At 34.5% G+C, this 24,733-nt stretch overlaps 4 protein-coding genes across 11 annotated transcripts; all 4 read left to right on the top strand.

Moving 5' to 3' along the window:
• The first annotated feature begins 777 nt into the window (after window positions 1–777).
• LOC140892347 (squamosa promoter-binding-like protein 2) lies at window positions 778–3,433 on the top strand. Of its 2 annotated transcripts, XM_073301200.1 has the most exons (4): window positions 778–2,074; window positions 2,233–2,360; window positions 2,451–2,681; window positions 3,014–3,433. In XM_073301200.1, exons 1-4 carry the CDS (start codon window positions 1,482–1,484, stop codon window positions 3,313–3,315), a joined length of 1,254 nt encoding a protein of 417 aa, XP_073157301.1. In that variant the 5' UTR covers window positions 778–1,481; the 3' UTR covers window positions 3,316–3,433. The 2 variants fall into 2 exon arrangements, with proteins under 2 accessions (XP_073157301.1, XP_073157300.1); XM_073301199.1 differs by having other exon boundaries at window positions 2,233–2,681.
• A 4,250-nt stretch (window positions 3,434–7,683) lies between these two features.
• Window positions 7,684–13,050, top strand: LOC140892945 (uncharacterized). Its single transcript, XM_073302008.1, has 7 exons — window positions 7,684–7,979; window positions 8,942–9,015; window positions 9,103–9,250; window positions 9,344–9,588; window positions 10,236–10,709; window positions 11,673–11,885; window positions 12,540–13,050. Exons 1-7 carry the CDS (start codon window positions 7,925–7,927, stop codon window positions 12,774–12,776), a joined length of 1,446 nt encoding a protein of 481 aa, XP_073158109.1. The 5' UTR covers window positions 7,684–7,924; the 3' UTR covers window positions 12,777–13,050.
• A 1,876-nt stretch (window positions 13,051–14,926) lies between these two features.
• LOC140886651 (serine/threonine-protein kinase STY13-like) lies at window positions 14,927–18,155 on the top strand. 5 transcript variants are annotated; one of them, XM_073293353.1, is made up of 4 exons: window positions 14,927–15,162; window positions 15,815–16,808; window positions 17,367–17,712; window positions 17,977–18,155. In XM_073293353.1, the coding sequence occupies exons 2-3, from the start codon at window positions 15,916–15,918 to the stop codon at window positions 17,704–17,706; spliced, it is 1,233 nt and encodes a 410-aa protein (XP_073149454.1). In that variant the 5' UTR covers window positions 14,927–15,162; window positions 15,815–15,915; the 3' UTR covers window positions 17,707–17,712; window positions 17,977–18,155. The 5 variants fall into 5 exon arrangements, with proteins under 5 accessions (XP_073149454.1, XP_073149455.1, XP_073149450.1 ...); XM_073293354.1 differs by having other exon boundaries at window positions 17,974–18,155; XM_073293349.1 differs by lacking the exon at window positions 17,977–18,155 and having other exon boundaries at window positions 14,927–15,135; window positions 17,367–17,925.
• Window positions 18,156–21,042: 2,887 nt separating this feature from the next.
• LOC140887191 (serine/threonine-protein kinase STY13-like) lies at window positions 21,043–24,027 on the top strand. 3 transcript variants are annotated; one of them, XM_073294279.1, is made up of 3 exons: window positions 21,043–21,269; window positions 21,950–22,944; window positions 23,401–24,027. In XM_073294279.1, the coding sequence occupies exons 2-3, from the start codon at window positions 22,052–22,054 to the stop codon at window positions 23,738–23,740; spliced, it is 1,233 nt and encodes a 410-aa protein (XP_073150380.1). In that variant the 5' UTR covers window positions 21,043–21,269; window positions 21,950–22,051; the 3' UTR covers window positions 23,741–24,027. The 3 variants fall into 3 exon arrangements, with proteins under 3 accessions (XP_073150380.1, XP_073150381.1, XP_073150382.1); XM_073294280.1 differs by lacking the exon at window positions 21,043–21,269 and adding an exon at window positions 21,288–21,368; XM_073294281.1 differs by lacking the exon at window positions 21,043–21,269 and adding an exon at window positions 21,294–21,416.
• Window positions 24,028–24,733: the final 706 nt, after the last annotated feature.

Here is a 24,733-nt window from a genome sequence, read left to right as displayed (position 1 = left end):
TCTCAGCTTTTACTTAACAAAATTTTAGAAATAACTTTTCCTTAACAAAATTTTGTAAAATTGCTTAGAAATGCTTTCTAAAAGCTCTACAAAATACCACCTTAAACCACGGAGATTCGAGTCCGAGTTAAAATTGAATATATAGGACAGCATGCCCAGGCCCTAGTTCATATAATTCTCAGACATAAGAAGCCAACCTGTGGCTGTAACTGCTGAAATTATGTTGTTCGCAATTATGCGGACACATCGTGGATTTACAGAAGAGTACGTTTGAGTTTCGACTACGAGGTAGGGGGAGGCTTCTTGTCCCACTACTATATTTGCCTTGCACTTTAACCGAAAAAAACTCTGGTGAAAACCATTTTAATTTGAGTCAGGTATCTTGTTTTATTCAATTTTAAAAATATTATATTTTATATAAAAATATCATTTTTAAGTCTATATAAATCGAATCGACTCGTGTCACGTGTAAAACCATACCTACCCATAAGAACACTAGTCATTTTTTCCTCCGAAAATACTCGAATTCATGAAAGAAAACACCCGCTCTCCAGGAGTCACATCACATGTGGTCCGAAGGGCAGAGAACATGTGTCCAAAACTTATATTTCATGACTGCTCATGGATGCTTCAAAAAGATGAAACTTTTGAAATTAAACAAGTATCTCAATTACAAAGTAAAGTACGTGTAATCTTCATTTGTACTTGTAAAGTAACTCGAGATGCAAAGTGACACAATACATACGCGTTTGAAACTAGGCCAAACAATGAGAAAAGAAGAGTAGAAACAAGAGAATTACATGGGGTTGCATTAATGCATTCCCCTTGTGAGAATGCATGTGGTGGTGACTGGTGAATGTATTTTTGATTAGGCCAATAAAGAAAGAAAGAGAGAAAGAAAGAAAATGAGTCACATGGGAGGAGTCTGACAGATTGAACTCCTATGTGTGTTCCCTATCAATGGAAAGGGATATTGAACTGCTGGTGAACTGAAGGGCTGAGACTGAATCGATTTGAATTGCCTAGCAAAAGGATGCTCTCCATTTGTTCACTAGTCAAGACTTCTCGCTATCGTCTTCATTTCGTGGGGTCGGTGTCTCTGAGTCAAACCAAATAATAGAGATGGTTTCTTGTTTCTTAAATTAAAAACCTTGGTTTTAGCATGTTTTTCTAGAGGGAGCAATGATTCTGTTCACCACCTATCTTGTACACTGCTCCCTACGGGGGAATTCTTGAAGTAGGATTCGATCTATATCTCAAGGGCAGTTGCTCTGTTATTCGAGCATTTAAGTTTAATAACTTAAATCATCCGTTTTGCCCGGTGCATTATTCGACGGTGTTAAATGTGCTTAAAGACTCCGACCTAGATAGAATTCAAGAGCTGCTGCAGTCTTTACTGCCACTGATTCAATGCGTTTTTCGATCGGGAATCATCACCTTCAAGAGGGAGATGCTTGGACATTCTGAGGGTTGTTTCTGTCATGGAAAGGTTTTCAGAAAGTTCGAGGGGGTGGGAGAGGGAAAATATAGCTCTGCCTAGTGAGAAGTCTGATGAAATCCCAGAAAAATATGGCCATTCTGCATGCTCATCTGACTGTAATTTCTGTCTATACGGTAATGAATTAGGAATCTGCTCGTTTTCTATGCGTCCCAAGTCCGAATTCGCCGCTGTCGATTCCACGGATGGTTACTGGAGACTTAGTTCTTTGCCTCTGCACAGCAGGAAGATAGATGGTACTGTTTCAGATTATTCTGAGGCGCGGGTCTTCTCTACTGAGCCAATGCATATTGGTTTAAATCTTGGAAGACCAAAAGAATGTGGGGATAATTTTTCTTCTCTTATGAGTAGTCAAAGTTTGGTTTCTACAATTCCTGTATCGGTTACAGCCTCGAAAAGATCGAGGGTCTATTACCCAAACGTGCAGAATCCTTTCTGTCAAGTTGATGGGTGTAATATTGACTTGACCTCGGCAAAAGACTACCATCGTCGCCATAGAATCTGCGGAAGCCATTCCAAATGCCCGTCAGTAATCGTTTCCGGGAGGGAACGGCGCTTTTGTCAACAATGCAGCAGGCAAGTATATATGATAGATATCGTAGTGGCGACGTTGGAAATTTCAAAAAAATATTTAGTATAAAAATTTATACTTTCAAGATTCGGGGGTACCGGTGATACGAATTTCTCGATCCATATTTGATTTCTGACAGTTGCTGTTTTAATGTCTTTCAAAGGTTGCACGACTTGTCTGAATTTGATGAGAAGAAGAGGAGTTGTCGGAGGCGACTCTCGGACCATAATGCCAGAAGGCGAAGGCTGCCACCAGAATCTACTAAGCTCAGTTCACCTGGAGTAGTATATGGTGTTCTTTCAACCCTTTCAAACACATATCTTGCTAACTTCACATTTCTTGAATCCTCACCAAACACCGTTTCTTCGTTGAAATTAGCAGATCAAAGGCCACATGATGTTTTAGCGGACAGGCCTTCAGTCCCAGACCCAGTTTTGAATCAAACATGGGAAAATAATAGCTTTTCCGCAGCAGCTCCCTCAAAAGTTGGTGGACTCGAAGAGACAATATGTTTTTCTGGCAACAAGATTCATGATTCTGATCCCAGTATGCGAATTGACCAAGGGATGCTATGGGCCATCCAGATTGCTAGTCCTCAGAATCTTGATCAATGTATGTCAAATTCTACTCCTCGTCTGTTATTTGTTTATGCTCTGTTCCCTCTGCTCCTTTGTAACCGTCACAGCTCGTGTAACATAAAAAACATCAAAGTTGTTAACTGGATAAGCAACCATAGTCCACAAAGTACCTACTTTGAATGACTTTTCTTTACACCTGATTTGCATGAATTGTATTAGAAACCATTTTTCCCAAAAGCTCGGAAAGTGGTCCAAACAATAACTTGATGTTTCGATAATACTTCCCTTCAGCTGAAAACTTTCAATCATATCAAGTTAGTTGACACATGAGTTATGGAATCTGTTCAATAAACTTAAATGTCCCAGGTTCGAATGTACCTCCGGCGAATCCTCAGGCAACACCAGATCTTCCGAGCGTTCACTCTCTTCTGTCGTGTAATCCTTGGATATCAAACGAAGCCATTCCCGTTCCTACAGCGCATTCTTCGAATCATTACAATCCAGAAAGACACATAGATCCACATCAGTGGGCGGCGCTGGTTCACTCGAGCAACAACTTTTCCACAGAACAAGGCCGGATTCAGGTTTCCGATCGGTTGCAAGGATTTCAATTGTTGAGTGCCGATTATGAATCTGGCTGCTATCACTCCGATCAAAGGGTTTTGTGAGTCGATTCGAAACTCGTTTCAACGGGAAGAAAATAATAGTTTTCGTTTTTAAATTGTTCTTCCCACCTTGTATTCGCCTCTGTTTTTTTCAGGTAACCTAGCTAATGAAAAATTTAAAATGTAGGTTTAATTTGATCAGTATTTCAATATTTTAATTTTTATATATAACAATAATAATTATTATTAAGGGTGATTTATATATAATATGACTACGATTTATATCAATACAAATTTTTTTAAGTGTGTTTATTTTTCACACGTATCATGAGAAGTTTTTCGATAGGTCATCAATTCCAAAATTACTCGATCAATTAGTCAGACACACATAATTTTGAAGTTTTTAAGTTATGGTTTACCGAAACGAAAATGATACTGATACATCTTGTTTATATAATTTGAGAGTCTACTTCCTTCAAAAAGGATGATAGACTCTTGGCTCGGTAGATAAGAACTTTAGCTTCTTAGCACCGGATCCTCTTTTTTTCCCCTCGGAATACTGAGGCAATCACTCTTCCTTGCTTGAAAAAGGAAAAGACCGAGTGATTTTTTCCGACTCTTTTCGCATTCAATAAATGTTGGTTGATTATATATTTTCAGTGTACTTATATATTTTAGGTAATCTCCAACTGATCTTTATTTTGGTTTTTCACTCCATTCTGATGCAAAACATCACTAAAATCGAGCGTCATTTCCTTCGCTAGTTTGGTACACAACTACAATGCTGCACCAAATTTGGCACAACACTATAGCTACGCCATCTTCTTTTATTTTTTCTTTTTTTTTATTGTTTCTTTTCTTTGTCAATTAAATTTTATTATATTTTTTAAAACACTTAAATAATAATTAAATTTGATTATTTATTTATTTTTAAATAACCAATATTTATACTTTAAAAAAATTATAAAAAAGACCGGGGATCGATAATTATACTAATTATTATTAAAAATAAATTTATTAATTAAAAAAATTATTTATCCAATAAACAAACACAAACGATATCAAACATAGAGAATATAAAATGATATGCCTTCAACATAACATAAATTAAAATAAAAACAACTATATTAATGCAACACACATAAGTTAAAATAAAATAACATTAAACATCTAAAAATCCGGTAAGTCGAGCGCAGATCCTCAGATATCTCCAAAAAAATTTATAAAATTATTATCATTTTTTCACGTTCAATTTCTTCTCTTTTTCTCAAAACCATGGCCTGTTCCAACCGAAATTGCTCACATAGAGATGGATCTTCGATAGATATCAGATCAAACATCAAGATTTGTGTAGGGTCATTATATATACCTCGTTCCATTTCTTTATTCTTCATTCCCATTTTTTTCTTCTTAATTTCAATTTTTTTCTCTTTCGTTTTGTAGACGTCCCAGTTAGATCTGATTACTATGATGCTTGCCAATAGATCCATGCTTCAACCCATCCAAAATTTCTTGTCGTTCTGATCTCAATGTTTCAATCATGTGTGAATAATTATTATCTTTTTTTTTCATTTTTTTATTTCTTCACTCCAAGTGGTCTCTGCGATGAACCATTAATATTTTCATCACTTAGATTTAATTGAAAAGAAGACAAACCAGGTGATGTAAAAATTGGTGAATTCATTTATTGTGCATCTGATTGTGATGAATTTAGAGAAATAACACCATGTTCAACATTTTTTCTTGAAGGGTTGACCTTGGCTGTAAATTTCTCCATGCCTTTCATAACAAACCACAAATGATCAAATTTGAATTTTTTTTGTAAACGATTAATCTTGCGCCATTAATTGCCTTGCTCGATTCATCTGTATCACATTATCAAACAAATATTAGAATTTTAAAGGTCATATTCTAATTTAAATATTTAATGAATATATATACTCACAATATATTCTTCTAAAGCTCAGCTTGGATTTAGTTGTTTCACTTGTCGGATGCAAGATATGAATTTACTAACAACTGACATTATAACACTCATTCGGCATTGTAGGATCTTTTGTTACGTTTGAAGTAAAGTTTGAAGTAGGTGGATTGTAGTTGAGTTTTGATTTTGATGCAAAAATTACACTATTTTGTTGTAAAATTTGTGCTAAAATAGTGCAATGAGTTGGAGATACCTTATTGTTAAATAAATTGTTCAAAATCTTTTGTCCTTACTAGGACTCAATGAAAAACAACTTTTAATAATATCAGCCCAAGTATTAATTACACGACCTTGACTATCAACTACCGATTGGTTGAAATTGAATCGTTTAGGTGAAGCCATAGTGCTGGCTAATACATAAAGCAATAAATAAGATACTCGTCACTTAAATTGTTGATCATGTATATTGGTGTTACAGTAACTTAACTAAATAAACATTTCAAACTAAAATCTCATGTAGCGGGTGATAATATATTTGAATTCAAGATCATTAGAATCTAATCCTTGTCACTAGAGCAAGAGAAACTTGGGGCTATCAACTAGTTTATTAAGGTTGAGCTAGAGTAACTAATTTTGATAAGAGGTTATCAAATCATGAATTTCAATTGTATATGGTTAACTAGAAAGATATGAAGTAATTGTTTGCATTATAGACATGATTTGAGCGTGCTTGAACTTGAGACATGTTTATCTCAAGTTAGGAAAACTACCTGCAACCAGCGTAAATTGAACCTGAGACCAACTGATCTCAGTGCCTCAAACTTAGCCATTGAGCTAAGTTAGCTATTGAGTGTGCGTGGACTCGAGACATGCTATCTCGAAGTTAAGAAAACTATCCGCAACCAACGAGAATCGAACCTGAGACCAGTTGGTTTCAGTGCCTTAAACTTAGTCATTGGGCTAAGACCTCATCGATTACTTATTTACACATTAGCTATAAAAAGTATAATGAATTTCAATGACACGATTATTAGGTGGACATGAAATCGATTTAAATTAATATGAAATATTATATAAACATAAAAATAATGGATTTGAAGTTTATATTGTTACGTTTTTAAACGACAAAATTATTATACTTAAATATATTTGAAATTCACTCAAACACAATCTAATTTCATTTCATAAAAAACTTATTTCATTGAATTTTTGTCATATATATATATATATATATATATATAACTAGAAAGGCTAAAACCCAACAAAAATGTAAATGCTAAACTCCATGTCGCGACAAAAAATATATTCGGGATTTAGTATTTGGGCCTATATACAAATTAATATTATTTTCAAAAATATAGGTTAAAGTACTAAAAAAAAATATAGGTTAAAACTATTAACCGATTTTTTAGAATAAAAAACTTAAACTGGACCAATTTAATTGATATTACCAGAAAAATAAACCAAAATTTCAAATTAATTCAGTTGATTGGTTAATTCGGTTTGAATGAGTTAATACTTATTCAGTATTTATACTTGCACCTTAGTAACATGTATTTTCTATTTGATATACTGAAACAAAAAATTACAATTTTGAACTTGTAAATATATAATTTTTTCACTTTTGGTTATTTTAATAATAAATTTGCATTATCAATCTCATAACTCATATTGTTTTTTAATTTTGGCTGTTTTTTTAAACTAAAATATAGTCTGTCAGCCGACGATTACTTATGTAGCGGCTATGGATTCTGACATTCATTTTTGAAAGTCACATAATATTTTAAAAAATATATGGCATGTGTAATTTTTCTCCCAAAAATCCTTATCAGCATCCACGTTCGCCACAAACAATATTTAGCATACACGAAATATCCCAATAAAAAAAATGAAAATAAAAATACAAGTTACATGATTATAAATAAAATTCAAAATTAATAAAATCAAAAATGAAAAAAAAAAACATGCATGTTACATGAGTAAAAACACAAATTTTCTATTAACATTACAAAGGAATTACAAATTACAGAATAAAAATATAATTATTTATGAGTTGAAAATAATATAATAATATATGTACTTTAAAAATATCCGAAAACATGTTTTGACATCTCGAGTAGGGGGCACTATGATCCACCAGGTGTGCTTAACTCGATGAAATTTTGGCCATTCTTTGGGCTTGGAATCCACACAAATTGTGTGGATCCCGGGCCCAATGAAAGGCAGATGCTGCACCGGGTGAAGCACACCCGGTGTAGCATAGCCCGGGCCCCTCGAGCATGGGGAGCTTAGTAAAATATATCAATATTTATTATTAAAATTATTTATACATATACATTATTTATACATTAAAATATATTAGGGATTTATACATATACATTACTAAGTATATAATTAATTTTGATTTGAATTTTTGAATTTTTTATTTTTGGAAATGAAATTGATTTGATTTTAAAAAGCCTAAAATCACAGTTTTTTTGTCGCGGTATGAGTGAGCTAATCTGAAACCCATTGGTGTCCGTTAATTTTCAAACCCTCTCCCGCGAACATTTTTGTTTTGGGTTCCAAAATTTCCTCGCTACTTCAAGAACACACCAATTCTTTGTGAGTAATTGCGAATTTTCACAAGCGTGTGCATGATTTCAGTTCTGCCCTTTGAATTGGGTTTCTGGTTGGGTCTCAAATTTCTCGCCTATTCTACTTCTTTTGATTCGAGCTCACTTTAATTGGTTGATTTTGATTCGTCTGATGGAAGATTCTAAGCAACAGAGACTCGATCGATTCACCCCCCTTTCATCTCCTGGTTTGTTCTTATTGTACATGCATTGATTGTTGTACTTGTGTGTTTTTATTTCTTTATGCGTGTTCAAAACCAAGAATCAGTCTTTCTATTCTTGAATGTGATTGAGAATGGGGATGTAGTTGAATGTTTAATATGGAAGATTTCTTTCTGCGAGGAATTGGATAACTCGAGTCTGGAAATTAAGGATAACTTTTCTGAACTTGCTTTTCTTTTCTGAAAATAAAGAAATTTGTTTGAACCAGTTTCGTGTAAAATATTTAGGCAGGGTAGTTTTCTGAAGCTTTCGTATTTATTGTATGTTAAATTCCTGATTGTTTGAACGTTTGAAGCCTTATTAATGTTTGTAATGGCGGATTTCTTCATGGTGGTCGAGTTATCTGCATAAGCAGGAACACTCATCCCGTGGTCCCATTTTGTTGATTCAGTCTTCTGAATTTTGTACTTCTTAAAGTTTATAAAGTGGCATTGTCACCCCTGTGTCAATTTATGCAGTGAAGGTTTCACCGATTTATTTTAATTGGAAGGCATTTCTGAAATTTATTTCCTTGTTTCATTCGTCCAATTCTTGCTTGCTCTGACCTAATCATGTAATGTGTATTAGAATTGCCGAGTCTTCTGCCTCATTGTTGGTCAATATGTCCATTTGTTGACAGCAAATGATTAGGTCTTTACTCCACGACTTGAAAGAAGAGCAATCTCGACCGAGTTTATGTACAACATGTAGCAATTAAAACTTGAGCTACAAATTTCACGTACAAATATTAAAGTGGCTGGTTGACGTATTGGGTGGCACCAAGGTGTCCTCGACAAATTTATGGTATAGAGCATTAAGCTGTGAAGTGAAGAAATCATGTTAGGCATTCTGTAGTGAAGAAATCATGTTTGTTATTATTTATAATTTTATATTATTGATGTTTCTGCTTCATGTTGTTTTTATTCCTGATGATCTTGCTTTGGGCCAGGTTTTGGTAACGGTAGGGGTAACTGGGTTGAGCATTCAAATTATTACGATGCCAAAAATTTGTGTGTCATCCCGGTGGGTATCGATAATTGTCTCGGATCTGGATAATATTTCCTCAATAGAGAATATTCATAGACTTAACTGTTTCTTGTCTTGTTTAAGGCAATGTGCAATGATAGGTCTTCGATGTTCTTTCTTCCTGAGTATGTCTCTGACAACCAGGCAGCATATAAACAGTTTACCCTACTGACTAACCCTCAATATAGAAGAACAAATGGTGGTCAGCTATTCTCTCCACATCAAACACCTGGTACTCCTCCTTACAATTAAGCTGCAGTATCACCTGGCCCGCTCTATGTTACTTCTGTGCTAACAGCTTCACATGCTGAATTGATTCCATCAGGAAGTGGTAGTCAAGAAAACTTTATCGACGGTAAATATTTCGGACCAGGACCTTTCGGCAGAGGGAATCGCTCTCGAAATAGTGTCCGCGATCGTTATAAATTCACTAGAGAATATGGACCTAAAGAAGCTTTGCCAAGTTGCCCATGTTCCTTAGGTACCAGCAGGTTCATATCACCATCGAGTTCTGGATCTGCATATGCTCAACCAATTGACATGAGATCAAATGAACAAAATGTTGCAAAGGTTTGTTTAATGTTTCCTACGAGCACATAAATTACACAGTTCATGGAACTTGATTACAGCTCACTGCTAGATAAATAACATATTTTTTCTCATTGCTGTTGATAATGATTGAAGCTTCCTTTAAGTATGATATTTGCTTAAAAACTTGAATGTATTTTCCACTCATGCAGCTATTACCTTGGCCTGTGGCAGTATCCAATAACAAGCATTCACAAAATTACCGTGGTGCCATCTCACTTTTCTGCGCAGAACATATAATTTGCACAGTCACAGCATAGGGAAGAATAAAAGGGATAACAATAGCACCCTTCGATTTTTATGTGAAAAATTTATTGGCCTTTGCTTTCAGTTCACATGTTATTGAATATGGGCTTGATTGGGATCAATTATAACACGCTAAATATGAAAATGTTTTAATTTTACAATGTCAAACTGTACAACTTTTTGTTACTTCTGCCCGTTCAGTTTTTTCTCCTGTTCTATTTTATTTTTCTTTGGATATATAATGCATGCATAGCATCTGTATGGCTAGGAAATGATGTTGAATAATGAAAATTTAATATATCTAGAACCAATTTAAGGCATTCACTCACAAATCCTTTCACATTCCTTGAATTCTAATATTGTACTGGAGGGCTCAATTTCAGGGCTTTGGATTGACTGCGAACTCCTCACCCTGGCACCAGGCTAACCAAAGAAAAGTTGTATCTAGTTTTAATCGAAATCAATTTGCTCAAGACAAAGGTGGAAGACGTAATAGGGATATGAATTCTGTCAGTGTTTCTGCTGATGCACTTGGTTGCTCAGGTAAATGGAACTGCAAATCAATGGCTTGGAAGCCAAAAGGCAGGAGTTTGCTTGACAAGGACTCTTTATCAGAGATTAAAGATGTCAAATCTCCTTCTGCAATTTGTGACGACATGTTTAACTTAGAAGATTTCAAGACTGACTACAAACATGCGAAGTTTTTTGTCATCAAGTCTTTCAACGAAGATAACATCCATAAAAGCATAAAATATGGTGTTTGGGCTAGCACAAAACTCGGAAACAGGAAGCTAGATGCTGCCTACAGAGATGCAAAGGAAATGGAAGGAAGTTGTCCACTCTTCTTATTTTTCTCAGTAAGTTAATTGAACTTCTTATCGGACAATTGTTGCATGGGAGACCCTATTTAATCTCTCTCAAATGAAAGTAGGTATTCCAAAGAACCAGAGGTTGACATGATGAATAACTAGTTATCAATGTGCGCTGATAAGCTCAATGCCGTTGTCTTGGTCTGGAAACTGTTTCAGTGATTGAAAATAGCCATCAATGGCTGTATAATAGTTGTTCCCCTTTCCTTAGCACCACTAGGTGAATTGTAGGTTATTTCTGGAGTTGAACAGCGGCCCATAACTAGATATGCAAAATATCAGTTTTTGGGTGATAATTTGATATTTTAATTTTTTAACTGTTGGGACCAAATCATTTTCTGAATGCCAGTTTTAATGTGATGCAATTGACAAATCATCAGCTGATCATAGAAAATTAAGGAATGGAGATGAAATTATTATTTTTTTTTTACCTCAATCATTATTTTTTTCTCAACAGAGCATTTAACATTTTGATGCATGTTTTAATCGCATCAATTCTGATTTTTTTCCAGATGTTTATGCGAATGAAGATGCCACAGATTTAGTAGTTAGTAATGTTATGGTGAAAGGAAGGGAGCGTGTTGAAAATATTTCTGCATTTGTAGCTTTTGCTGAACTAAGAGATGTACCTTGAAATTTTTTCCTGCAAGTAGTGATGCTACATTCGAGAAAAAAAATACCTTGGAGTTATTTTCTATGCGGAGACTGGAGAGGTAGATGATGCCATGTTTCTTTGGGGGCTCCTTCAACCTTTCCCCATGGGTTGCAGTATTATGCTTTAGTCATGCCAGTCATCTAAAAATGCTACTTTGTGTGGTAAAATTTTAGCATGTGACGTCATTTTGAAAATTTAACAATTACTTTGGTGGTATTAATCAGGTTGCAAACTGGTGATTTTGGTGTATGATTATCTTATCCACCCGTTTGAAATGACATTGTACCTATTTTCAGGTAAATGGCAGTGGACAATTTTATGGGGTGGCTGAGATGGTTGGACCTCTTGACTTCGAGAATGATGCTGATTACTGGAATTGGGGTAGTTGGGGTGGGCAGTTTCCTGTAAAATGGCATATTGTCAAGGATGTACCCAGTAGTCTCTTCCATAGCATATGTCTGGAAAATAATGACAATAACTATGTTACGCAGAGTCGAGATTCACAAGAGGTACTGGAACCACTGTCATCTATTTTTTTTGCCAGGCTGAAAGCAGTTGCTTCCCAAGTTTTGCTAACTGATAAAATTCAATTCAATTCAGAAACCACAGGATTTTCATACCCATGCTGCCCAAAATGACTTTCATTCTTGATTTGTTTCAATTCTTCCAAGTTCAACCTTTCAGTTGTATTTGGTCTGCAGTTCCTATTCTAATAAGTAAAGCAGCCACTTAATATAAAATGGCGGTTGAATTTAATAATTGGATGAGTGATTGTGTTCGACTCAAGCTGCATACTATGAGGCAAGTATGCAAGAAAAATACTTCAATGAAGCCATATTTCATGCAGGATGGTTGTCAAATGGCATAATTAGATTAATCATTAATTTTTACTTCAGCATATATCGATGTTCCGTTTTCCTAATTCATTTTTAGCATTGAATTCTTGCTTACTTCTTTTATATTCATTTGAGTCCTTAACGTAAGTTTACTACTGAATTCTCTGCATCTCCTGTTCACACTCCATATACTTCCATTTTCTGCCACACTCAGTGGTTGTGAGTTCATATACCTTTCATATTATCTTCTCTGTTAAAGTGTTGAACCGCGAACATGCTAAAGAGTTCTTCATTCTCGACTCATCCACCCATGATTCCTGATTTCAGGTGGACCTGGAACAGGGAATTAAAATGATCAAAATTTTCAAGAAATATGATGCCGAAACGTCCATCCTCGACGATTTCAACTTTTTCGAAGGACGGGAGAAAGTGATGCAGGAGAGGAAGGACAAACAGCGATCTAGTTCAACTGCAAAGACATCAGCTTATCCTGCCACCAAACAGATAAATCAACGATCCGATTATTTGGCTGACACCCTGAATCGTAGACTCGTATTGCAGTGAAAACCTGTCGTAGATTGATTTGGAGTGAATGCCGTGTATCTCACGTGTAGTACACAGACTGAAATTGCATTTAGGATCTGGGATTCTCAAATGGAAGCCACTGACTATATAATCACTGAGGTGATGGTTTCATACATCTCATTAGTATTCAATGCCCTCAGTAGTTTTGTTTTGTTTTTTTCCCCTTATAAAGGTGGGTGGCGCTAGGCACCGGAGGATTGAGCATTTGAGAGCCATTCTATTTACATACAATTTTGTAACTACCAATACATGATTTGCGGAAATGAGATAAAAAAAACTTAGCAACATCTTGAAATATGGATGCTTTGTTTTCATTTATTTCTCGTTTTAGAACATGAATCAGTATTTAAGACTAAAAATTTGAACGATGTATTGGTATGGTCGATGAGATACCACAGTGAGGTATTGTATCGTTTGCAGATCAATGCTCGTCACTTGACACGTCCTCAAGGTAGATTGAACTAAACATATTACTCTAAACAATTCTGGGGGAAAAAAAAAATTGTGTGCGTTTGGGATACTGTCGGTTGCACTAAAGGGTGTCTGGTTTCAGGTTTGATTGTTGTTGGATAATGTTGAATGATACAAGACATACGTAAAATTCAGAATCATAATTAAAGTTTTGAAACAAATACTAATACTATATTACATAGCATATATATTTAATTTTTCTAAATTGAAGCCGACAAAACTTGCTGCGTGTTTAATCGATGGGATTGATTTGCCAATTATAGTAATGTGGATTAAAGGAGCAATTCATGAAGCACATGCATCGTTTACTGGGGTGGTTAAGAAAAATAGTTTTTTCTTTTAAATACATTAATTTGACTAAACAAATGCTTCAACAATCTTTGCTCTTCTAAACCTGACCAAGGGTCAATGTTTGATCCACCCTGACTCGTGGTTCATGTGGGTCAAAGGAGCCGACCCGTCCAACAACGGGTAGTACTTCATCGGCTTGGTCGATTACAACTCGTGGAAAGATTTTGACCCGGAAACCGATGGTTTCGACCCATGCTTGCATCTACTCTTCTTAATTCAGGAGATGCATGGTCTAATCTTCTTAATTTGAATGAATTTATTTACTGATGAAGAATGTCCAATCTTGCATTATTTGGTTAAATACATTTTAAATTAAGCATAAAACTTAAAATCTTTGAATGAATAAATATGGAATTATATAAATATTTTTATTTACTTAATTTGAAGCACGACAATAGCATTAGGTGTGCCCTTCATTTATTATTTCGTTCACCAACTTCATTTTTCAGAAGTCGGAGATAGAATGATTCCTTTTGTGACCAATGAATGAAGTTCAAATTTGAGAATTACGAGAAATTCCTCACTAGATATCACATTTACACTTGCATTTTATTTATAAACTTGGCCAATTTTTCTTTGATACAAATAAATTTTACTATATAACAATATTCAGTTGTTCATAATTACGCTTGAAAAATGATCAAGTTATATGTTCTATGATATCCATATCACACAAACGTAAGAGAGGGCTGTTGGAATAATTAGTTTCAAGAATGTGTAAAGATCATTTAAATGATAAATTATTATTCTTTACAATATTTATTTCTCTCTTACCTCAAAATTTTTACAAGTTTTGTTAATCCTATCTCGTAATACATATATATGTGTGTATTTATGTTTGTGTTTTGTATTTTTAATTTTATTGTATCACTAATTATGCAATTCTATTATTAAAAAAATATGTAATATAATTAGGGATAATCACGATGCAATTTTGCAGATTTATAAGAAATTCAATTCGAATAGCCATGTTCGATCGATTAATTTTATTTCATTTTTTTTCCAAAAAACACGGTTTACATTTAGAGTTACATTTGCACTCGATATATTATGGTACAATTTTAATTATTTTCCTTAATCATAGTTCTTTCAAAGTTATACATAAAAAATCGACGCGGTGCATTTTGACAATAATTTAGAGGCTAAATAAATTAAATTTGTAATAAAAAATTCAAATTAATATTAATTAATTAATTAGTTATTAAAATTAAAATTAAAATTAAAATTAAAATTAAAATTAAAATTAAAAATTTGGGTAATATAATTAACACAAGGGTTCGTTTCCATTTTCCCATTCCATTTCCAGCTCCCTTCATTTCATCTCTTTCTCTCTCTCTCTCTCCGTTGTCTGGTTGCTCTCTCTAAAACGGTCTCTCTCAAGGCATCGTTCTTTCTACTACATCTTTGATTCTTACCGTGTACAGCTGAAGTTTTGTGTGGACGAGGGGCAAACTTGTCAATTCGCCAGTCTTCTGCGGTATTGCATCGCCTTTGGCTGACCCAAGCCGACGAAAAAGTGAAGTCAAGCCCTCTTGATCGAGCTGTATTTTTCTATTTCTCGTGTATTTTACCATCGGATCACTGAAATTTTAGCGTATTCGGAGGTTTTGTGGGCTTGTTCTTTTGTTTATGTGTGATTGTCTGGGGTTTAATTTTGGTATGTTTTTAGCTGGATTGAATTTGGGTGTTGATTTTTGCGTGTGATGATTTCATCTTTTGTGGGGTTTATTGCTAAAGTTTGAATCTTGGTTCTATTTTTTTGGTTTTGGGGAGGGGAAATTTGGAGGTGGGATTTCTAGTTCTGTTGTCTGGAACGAGTCTTCTACTCAAGAAAATGGGAGGCGAATGAGTATCTATAGCATGAGCATTTCGATTATGTTGAATATCAAACTAGATGTATCTTAGGAATTATATTTTGAGCTCAACGAAGCTAGTTTAGCTTTGCTTGTGTACAGTTATACGGATTTTGGCGCTTATTATATAATCTTGGTTTGTGTTTTTGGGTTTTACTAGAGCCTCTTTGGTGGTTTTGAAGGTGTTATTAAAGTTTTGATGATATAAATAATTTTGGTGTTGTCAATTGGATCGACTATCCTCTATTGTCATGAATTACTTTTTTATAATAAAAAAGATATAGATGGAGCCATGGAACACTATTTGAAGTTATCAGTTTTTTTTTCATGTGTTCTTTATAGGTATTTGGTGAGAGAGGTTGAGTTGGAAATGCTTAAGCATAAAGGATAAAGGGGTTTCAAGGTTCTGTTTGGTTGAAAATACTGATAAGAAATTCGAGAAAATGTTGGAGGGTCCGAAATTTACTGGAATCATAAACCTAAACCATAACCACGATTATTACGATTTTTCTCAAAATTTCTATCGCAAGCTCAATGAGGGATCAAATATGTCGGTAGATAGTTATGGGAGCTTGCAGTTGAGCAACGGTGGAGGCTCTGTTGCCATGTCGATGGACAGCAGTACTGGATCGAATGGTTCCAACACTCGTATCTTGGGCCACCAAGGCCTCAAGCATGTACACAACTATTCAGGCGCTGCTAGTGTCAATCATGGGAGAGCATCTCATGGGCTGAGTAATGATGCGCTGGCTCAAGCTTTAATGAACCCTCGGTATCCAACACAAGGACTTGGTGACTATGATGAGTGGACCATTGACCTGCGGAAGCTGAACATGGGGCCAGCTTTTGCTCAAGGGGCTTTTGGAAAGTTGTACAGAGGCACGTATAATGGTGAGGATGTTGCAATTAAGCTTCTCGAGAAACCAGAGAATGATACAGAGAGGGCACACTTGATGGAGCAGCAGTTTCAACAAGAGGTAATGATGTTAGCGACTCTGAAGCATCCAAATATCGTTCGCTTCATTGGTGCATGCCGCAAACCCATGGTCTGGTGTATTGTGACTGAATATGCCAAGGGAGGTTCAGTGCGGCAGTTCTTGATGAAGCGGCAGAACCGTGCTGTACCCCTTAAATTGGCTGTAAAGCAGGCCTTGGATGTGGCAAGAGGTATGGCATATGTGCATGGGTTGAATTTAATCCATCGAGACTTGAAGTCAGATAATCTTTTAATATCAGCGGACAAATCCATCAAGATTGCGGATTTTGGTGTAGCTCGCATTGAGGTACAGACTGAAGGAATGACACCAGAGACGGGCACTTATCGTTGGATGGCACCGTAAGTTAATTATTATTGTTTTGTTTCTCTTCTTTTATGTTTTCATACATTTTCAATCTATTTGGTCGTAACAGTTGTGTGCTAATCGATTGTATTTTATTTCTCTTAACATACAAATTCCCCGTCCATTAGTACTCACTATTTTTGCTGCCTAAATTAATTATTTAAGACATTCCATTTCATCATACATTCAAGCTGTTTGAAACACTGAAAGCCTGTAGCATGCTTGTTCTGCATGATTTTTTTTTTTTTTTTTTTTGTTGAGCTCTCATCTCTTATCTAAAAATCTTTAGGTAGTGTTTGAGAGAGCTTTTAGGAAACTCTTCTCAATTTTTCTTTCACAAAATTTCACAAGAAACTCTCCCAAACACTACCTTAGTTTTCTCTAAATTCAATCATTGATGTTGCTGTTAAAATAGTTCAATTGTGTTTGATACAGATGATTTGAGACTCCAAGCTGTTTCTGTGATTATTCTTTTTGTTTTGATTTTCTTGTGGTAGTAGATTTTTTTAATTGTCTTTTGGTGGGATATTTGTGGAATTGTTCTTAAATTTCAGGGAGATGATTCAGCATCGGCCATACACACAAAAAGTCGATGTATACAGCTTTGGAATTGTGCTATGGGAGCTCATAACTGGGATGCTTCCATTCCAGAACATGACTGCCGTTCAGGCTGCCTTTGCAGTCGTCAATAAAGGTGTTCGACCGACAATCCCCAACGATTGCCTTCCGGCCCTTGGTCAGATCATGACTCTTTGCTGGGATGTTAATCCAGACGTGAGGCCATCTTTCAGTGAGGTGGTCAGAATGCTCGAGGCTGCAGAGAACGAGATCATGACGACTGTTAGAAAGGCTCGTTTCAGGTGCTGCTTGACTCAACCGATGACTACAGATTAGCAAGCGGTAAGAAAATAGCAAAGAAAATGAAAAGGAAAAAAGGTGATTCTGAGTCCGTCGTGTGTATGTATCTAGGTTTAATTTCTTGAATCTTGCCCGCGGACAGACATGGGGAGGATGCTTATTACTATGAAAACTGTTGTTTTGTGGTTTTGTTTTTCGTGTTTCTGGATTTAAATTCCAAACGATCTATAATAGTTGAGATGCTATCTATGTGTATTCATGCGTTCGCATTGTCCAAAATATTAATCACTTTGATCAATATAGCAGGTGACATTGAAGTCACTCGAGTCCAGTGCGAATCGAGGTCCGTGCCTGTGTCCGGTTCATCTAGCTATGTACCGTCGCGTAGAGTTGGTTCATACATTTTGATTTTCTTGGATTATGATATACGATATGACATTTGTGATCTATTGTGTTCTTGGTTCATGGAGTCTGGAAATCTGAAAATATTTGCAGCAAAGATTTTAATATTTTTTTGCAACTTCTTTGGCCTTGTAGTGTTATGCGAGTGAAGTTGTTCAAAGGTTGAGTTCTGAGGATAATTTTAATTTTTAAATATTATTTATCTTAATATTATTTAATTAATACTTTCTCGAAAAGTTGAGATGTATTATTTAAAAACCAACAAACACTTGCAAATTCAAAAATTTTGGTTCCGGTTTGGCTCTTATTTCATTTATCAATTAATAAGAATCAAAACGTAAGAATTAGTTTCGATTTCGGTTCTCATTTCTAGTATTCGAAAGATTACTTCACTTTTAGTTTGCGATTCGATCGGTGTTGAAATTAAACGTAAAACATAAAATTTGAGTAAATAATTTGTGAGACGAATTGATGCTATCAATATTTAAAATAAAAATAATATTTTTCATAAGTAGATTAGAATAATACATTATCATACATACAATTATACGTGACAAGACAATTCTTGTCTTTATATTTATATTATAAACGAAGAAACAGCAGATGTTTCTTGATTTTTGTGGGGTTCTCTTTTATTTAGTTTTATCCAATAAATATAATCATGACCTTCAAATATTTTAGTTTGCGATTCCATCGGTGTTGAAATTAAACGTAAAATATAATATTTGAGTAAGTGTTGTGAGACGAATTGATGTGATTAATATTAACAATAAAAAATAATATTTTGAATAAGTCGAGTAGAATAGAAGATTTTTTTTTAAAAAAAATGACCCATGATACCGTCTGTCTTATAGAATTTTTGTGATAAATCTTTTGGCTATCTTAATTTTCCGTTTATTTGCTCATGTTATATACTTTAATTTTATTGAGAAATTTATGAAATGAACGACTTCAATGTTTATAATTACGTTTGGAAGATGACCAAATTATTTGGTTGATCGTATAATATCACACAAATGCCCGTTACTATACTGCAAGGAGCTGACCTTGTTATAGCTAATTAAAATTTTAAATAGTAGTATAAAATGTACAGGAAACTAGGGGTGACAAAATTTCCGAAATCTCGACCCTTCGCGAATCTTATTACATTTTCGTCCCGAAAAAATTTCATCCCGGCATTTTCCTAATCCGAATTTTCGGGATTTTTTCCATCCAGATTAATATCGGAAAAGGGATCGAAAATAAATCCTTATCCCGATGGGATTCCGAACCTGTCCCGAATTAATATTATAATATATTTTATTAATAATTTTATTAATATATTGAGCTAAATATTATTGTGTTTCAACTCATATAATAATTAAGCTATAACTTAATTCACGTAATTGTTTGTTGTTGAAACTATCGAATAGTAGAATCATGAAATGTCATTTTATTTTTGTGTATTTTTTAAAAATTAAATTAATAATTTAATTAATTCATATTTATAATTATCTAGTTAGAACAAATATGAATAAGAGATGTAATTTGACAATTTATTTAATAATATATTTTTTTTGTTTTTTTAACGAAATTTTAAAAATAAAAAAAAAATCGGGATTTTCTCTCCCTATCCGACGGGATCCCGAATATTTGGGTCCCGAAATGTGTCAGATATAGGATCGAGAGAAAAAAAATTTCTCGATTGTTTTTCGAGACGGGGATTGGGTAGGAGAGGTACGAACGGATCCCGACCCTATTCCAAGCCTATACAAAACACACATATATGCATATTTGGTATACACATGTACTTATAAATAAACATAAGAAAATATGCGGATGATTTGTTGCTCTTCTGTCATTAAGATCTCAAATTTAGGAAAAAGTCTCGGGTACGAGATCCAATTATAACAATATCCTTTCTCAACAAAAAATAATAATGAAATATTTTTAAAAGAAAGCTTTTGGAATAATTAATTTTAATATTTTGAGTATGTGAAAATAAAAAATTAATAAATTTATGAGTTGTTAATCTCATCACCTATATTAATTTTCAAAAAAACTCATAGGACATTGTCTTATATATCAATTTTGTTAGACGGATCTTCTACCTAATACGTTCCATAAAAACTAGTTTTTTTTTTTTTTACATCTAAAGTATTATTTATGTGAGTTATAGTGTGAAGAAATATTGTATAATATATGTATATTTGAATGAAAGGTATTCGACTTGTGAAAAATATTGTTTTTTATATCCAAATTATTTTTTTTCATTATAAATGTATCATTTTTTTATTGGTTTAAATATTGATTTTTATGGCAAAAATATTAATTTTAACGTAAAAATACTATCTTTCACATGTTTGGCACAAGATAGACACATCTCATAATTATATAGATCCGCGAGATCATTCCACAGAAAATTAAATTCTATTTTTGTGTATTTTAAATTTGATTATAAAAACAATAAACTATATAACTGTGCAATTATATATTACATAATATGAGACACTATTTCGTATGAATGATAAAGAAATTAAATTACTGTATATCATTATTACGCCCAACATTTGACTTAAAAATATATAATTAATTTGAATCACGCATCATTCTATTATTTACATATATATGTATTTACATATATATGTATTTCTATTATTATTATTATTATTATTATTATTATTATTATTATATATATAAACTTTCTCTACCACGATAAAAGCACTCAATTGTTGTACTTCAACATGTTAAATCGACATGTTAAATAAACAAAATTTCATGATAATATAATAACGTATAAATCACGCTAACTAATAAAAGTATACTAATTTTGTGGGACAAACATCAAACTCGTTTCGGAAAATATATGCAGAGGAATGGGCAAACTCTATTTTTGGCATTAGTTTAGTAAGTATAATAAGAAAAAAACTTTAGGTAACAATATATATTTTTTTCTTTTGAAGTAAACTTTAGGCAACATAATTAATTAACACAACACAAGGGTTCATTTTCCATTTCATGTCCGTTCATCTCTCTCTCTCTCTCCATTGTCTGGTTTCTCTCTCTAAAACGGTCTCTCTCAAGGCACCGTTCTTCCTACTCTATCTTTGATTCTTACTGTGTGCAGCTGAAGTTTTGTGGGGACGAGGGCAAACTTGTGAATTCGCCAGTCTCCTGCGGGATTGCATCGTCTTTGGCTGACCCAAGACGTGGAAAAGGTGAAGTCAAGCCCTCTTGATCGAGCTGTTTTTTTTTCTATTTCTTGTGTATTTTACCATCGGATCACCGAAATTTTTACCTACTCGGAGGGTTTGTGGGTTCGTGCTTTTGTTTTTTTTTGTGTGATTGTCTGGGGTTTAATATTGGTATGGTTTTTAGTTGGATTGATTTTTTAGATGTTGATTTTTGCGTTTGAAGAGTTCATTTTTTGTGGGTTTGTTGCTAAAGTTTGAATCTTGGCTCTATTTTTTTGGTTTGGGAAGGGAAAATTTGGAGGTGGGACTTCTAGTTCTGTTATCTGGAACGAGTCTTCTACTCAGGAACATGGGAGGCAAATGAGTATCTATAGCCTGAGCATTTCGATTCTGTTGAATATCAAACTACATGTATCTTAGGAATTATATTTTGAGCTCAACGAAGCTAGTTTAGCTTTGCGTGTGTACGGTTATGTGTATTTTTGCACTCATTATATAATCTTGGTTTGTGTTTTTTGGTATTGCTATAGCTTCTTTGGTGGTTTTGAAGGTCTTATTAAAGTTTTGATATCGTAAATATTTTGGTGTTTTCAATTGGATCGGCTATCTTATTGGCATGAATTACTTTTTTTTATAGTAAAATATATAGATGGAGACATGGAACTTTATTTGGAGTTATCAGTGTTTTTATGTGTTCTCTATAGGTATTTGGTGAGGGAGGTTGAGCTTGGAAATGATTAAGCATACAGGATAAAGGGTTTTCAAGGTTCTGTTTGGTGGAAAATATTGATAACAAATTCGAGAAAATGTTGGAGGGTACGAAATTTACTGGAATCATAGACCTAAACCATAACCATGAAAACTACGATTTTTCTCAAAATTTCTATCGCAAGCTGAATGAGGAATCGAATATGTCGGTAGATAGTTATGGGAGCTTGCAGATGAGCAACGGTGGAGGCTCTGTTGCCATGTCGATGGACAGCAGTACTGGATCGAATGGTTCCAACACTCGTATCTTGGGCCACCAAGGCCTCAAGCATGTACACAACTATTCAGTCGCTGCAAGTGTCAATCATGGGAGAGCATCTCATGGGCTGAGTAATGATGCTCTGGCACAAGCTTTAATGAACCCTCGGTATCCAACACAAGGACTTGGTGACTATGATGAGTGGACCATTGACCTGCGGAAGCTGAACATGGGGCCAGCTTTTGCTCAAGGGGCTTTTGGAAAGTTGTACAGAGGCACGTATAATGGTGAGGATGTTGCAATTAAGCTTCTCGAGAAACCAGAGAATGATACAGAGAGGGCACACTTGATGGAGCAGCAGTTTCAACAAGAGGTAATGATGTTAGCGAATCTGAAGCATCCAAATATCGTTCGCTTCATTGGTGCATGCCGCAAACCCATGGTCTGGTGTATTGTGACTGAATATGCCAAGGGAGGTTCAGTGCGGCAGTTCTTGATGAAGCGGCAGAACCGTGCTGTACCCCTTAAATTGGCTGTAAAGCAGGCCTTGGATGTGGCAAGAGGTATGGCATATGTGCATGGGTTGAATTTAATCCATCGAGACTTGAAGTCAGATAATCTTTTAATATCAGCGGACAAATCCATCAAGATTGCGGATTTTGGTGTAGCTCGCATTGAGGTACAGACTGAAGGAATGACACCAGAGACGGGCACTTATCGTTGGATGGCACCGTAAGTTAATTATTATTGTTTTGTTTCTCTTCTTTTATGTTTTCATACATTTCCAATCTATTTGGTCGTGAGTTGTGTGCTAATCGATTGTTTTTTATTTCTCTAACATACAAATTCCCCGCCCCCGCCCATTAGTACTTGCTATTTTTGCTGCCTAAATTAATTATTTAAGACATTCCATTTCATCATACATTCGAAATGTCTGAAACATTGTAAGTCGTGTAGCCAAATTTATGTTTGTCGTGCATGATTTTTTTAGCTCTCGTTTCTACCTAAAAATTATGTGTTCTCTAAATTCAAATATTGATGCTGCAGTTAAAATAGTTCGAGTGTGTTTGACAGAATATTTGACAATCTGAGCTGTTTCTGTGGTTATTATTTTTATTTTGATCCTTCTTACAGTAGTTTATTAATTGCCTTTGGTGGAATATTTGGGATATTGTTCCTAAATTTCAGGGAGATGATTCAGCATAGGCCATATACACAAAAAGTCGATGTATACAGCTTTGGAATTGTGCTATGGGAGCTTATAACTGGGATGCTTCCATTCCAGAACATGACTGCCGTTCAGGCAGCATTTGCAGTCGTCAATAAAGGTGTCCGACCAACGATCCCCAACGATTGCCTTCCGGCTCTTGGTCAGATCATGACTTATTGCTGGGATGTTAATCCCGACGTGAGGCCCTCGTTCAGCGAAATTGTCAGAATGCTCGAGACTGCCGAGAATGAGATCATGACTACTGTTAGAAAGGCTCGTTTTAGGTGCTGCATGACTCAACCTATGACTACAGATTAGCAAGTGGTAAGAAAATAGTGAAGAACTGGAAAAGGGAAGAAAAAAAGGTGATTCTGTGTCAGTTGTGTGTATGTATCTAGGTTTAATTTCTTGAATCTTGCCCGCTGATAGACACGGGGAGGATGCTTATTTCTATGAAAACTGTTTGTTTTGTGTTTCTGTTTTTCAAGTTTCTGGATTTAAGATTCCAAACGATGACGATAGAGGAGATGTGATGTGTATTCATGCATTCGCGTTGTCCAAAAGATTATTTATTTTCGATGAAATATAGCAGGTAACATTGAAGTCAGTCAGTCCAGTGCGAATCAAGCTCTATGCCTGTATCCGGTTCATCTACCGTCGCATGAAGTTGGTTTATACATTTTTAGCTTCTTGGATGATGATAATATGATATGATACTTTTGATCAAATGTGTTTTTGGTTAATGGTGTCTGGAAATTGGAAATTTTTTTGCAGCAAATTAAGATTTGAATATTTTTTGCAACGTGTTTGGCCTTGATTGAAGCTGTTCGTGAGTAGCTCGGTGGCTGCGTGGTTCGAATTCTTAGCTTCATTGAAATATTTTTAGTATAGTTTTCAATGTTTTGTTCAAAGTTTGTTAAATGATATTATGGACAATCGTCTGATTCTAAAATAGAATTTTAACAAAAAAAATTAAAAGTTAAAGCTGCTGTTGATGTGCCTCTCTACGTTTTTTATTTCCTTTTTTGGTGATGTTAATTATGGATTTGATGTCTTATTAGTCACGTAACTTATATATTATTTTTATTTTTTTTTCCTGTGGTCTTTGTATTGGATATTAGTTTGATTATTTTTTTTAAAACACATATCTCATCAATTAATAACACCATACCATATTTATTGCATATATTTCAAATATTTATAAATCATGAAAACTTGTAAGAACATTTATCCTGTATTATTATGATAAAAAAGAAAACACGCATGACGAAAGAAAAACACTAGTATAATTGTATAAATTTAGATAAGAAA

The sequence above is a fragment of the Henckelia pumila genome, chromosome 3 (genome assembly GCF_033568475.1).
Source record: "Henckelia pumila isolate YLH828 chromosome 3, ASM3356847v2, whole genome shotgun sequence".
NCBI lineage: Eukaryota > Viridiplantae > Streptophyta > Magnoliopsida > Lamiales > Gesneriaceae > Henckelia > Henckelia pumila.
The sequence above is the reverse complement of the archived record's forward strand: the minus strand, read 5'-3'. Positions and strand labels throughout refer to the sequence as shown.

What these genes read in the sequence shown, in the direction of transcription:
- LOC140892347 (XM_073301199.1), top strand. Translation starts at nt 1,482, where the DNA reads ATGGAAAGGTTTTCAGAAAGTTCGAGGGGGTGGGAGAGGGAAAATATA. An exon ending in TTTTGTCAACAATGCAGCAG is followed by an intron (nt 2,075 to 2,232) that starts GCAAGTATATAT and finishes TGTCTTTCAAAG; the next exon opens with GTTGCACGACTTGTCTGAAT. An exon ending in TCCTCAGAATCTTGATCAAT is followed by an intron (nt 2,682 to 3,013) that starts GTATGTCAAATT and finishes TAAATGTCCCAG; the next exon opens with GTTCGAATGTACCTCCGGCG.
- LOC140886651 (XM_073293353.1), top strand. Translation starts at nt 15,916, where the DNA reads ATGTTGGAGGGTCCGAAATTTACTGGAATCATAAACCTAAACCATAAC. An exon ending in ACTTATCGTTGGATGGCACC is followed by an intron (nt 16,809 to 17,366) that starts GTAAGTTAATTA and finishes CTTAAATTTCAG; the next exon opens with GGAGATGATTCAGCATCGGC.
- LOC140892945 (XM_073302008.1), top strand. Translation starts at nt 7,925, where the DNA reads ATGGAAGATTCTAAGCAACAGAGACTCGATCGATTCACCCCCCTTTCA. An exon ending in CACTCTTCTTATTTTTCTCA is followed by an intron (nt 10,710 to 11,672) that starts GTAAGTTAATTG and finishes ACCTATTTTCAG; the next exon opens with GTAAATGGCAGTGGACAATT. An exon ending in AGAGTCGAGATTCACAAGAG is followed by an intron (nt 11,886 to 12,539) that starts GTACTGGAACCA and finishes TCCTGATTTCAG; the next exon opens with GTGGACCTGGAACAGGGAAT.
- LOC140887191 (XM_073294279.1), top strand. Translation starts at nt 22,052, where the DNA reads ATGTTGGAGGGTACGAAATTTACTGGAATCATAGACCTAAACCATAAC. An exon ending in ACTTATCGTTGGATGGCACC is followed by an intron (nt 22,945 to 23,400) that starts GTAAGTTAATTA and finishes CCTAAATTTCAG; the next exon opens with GGAGATGATTCAGCATAGGC.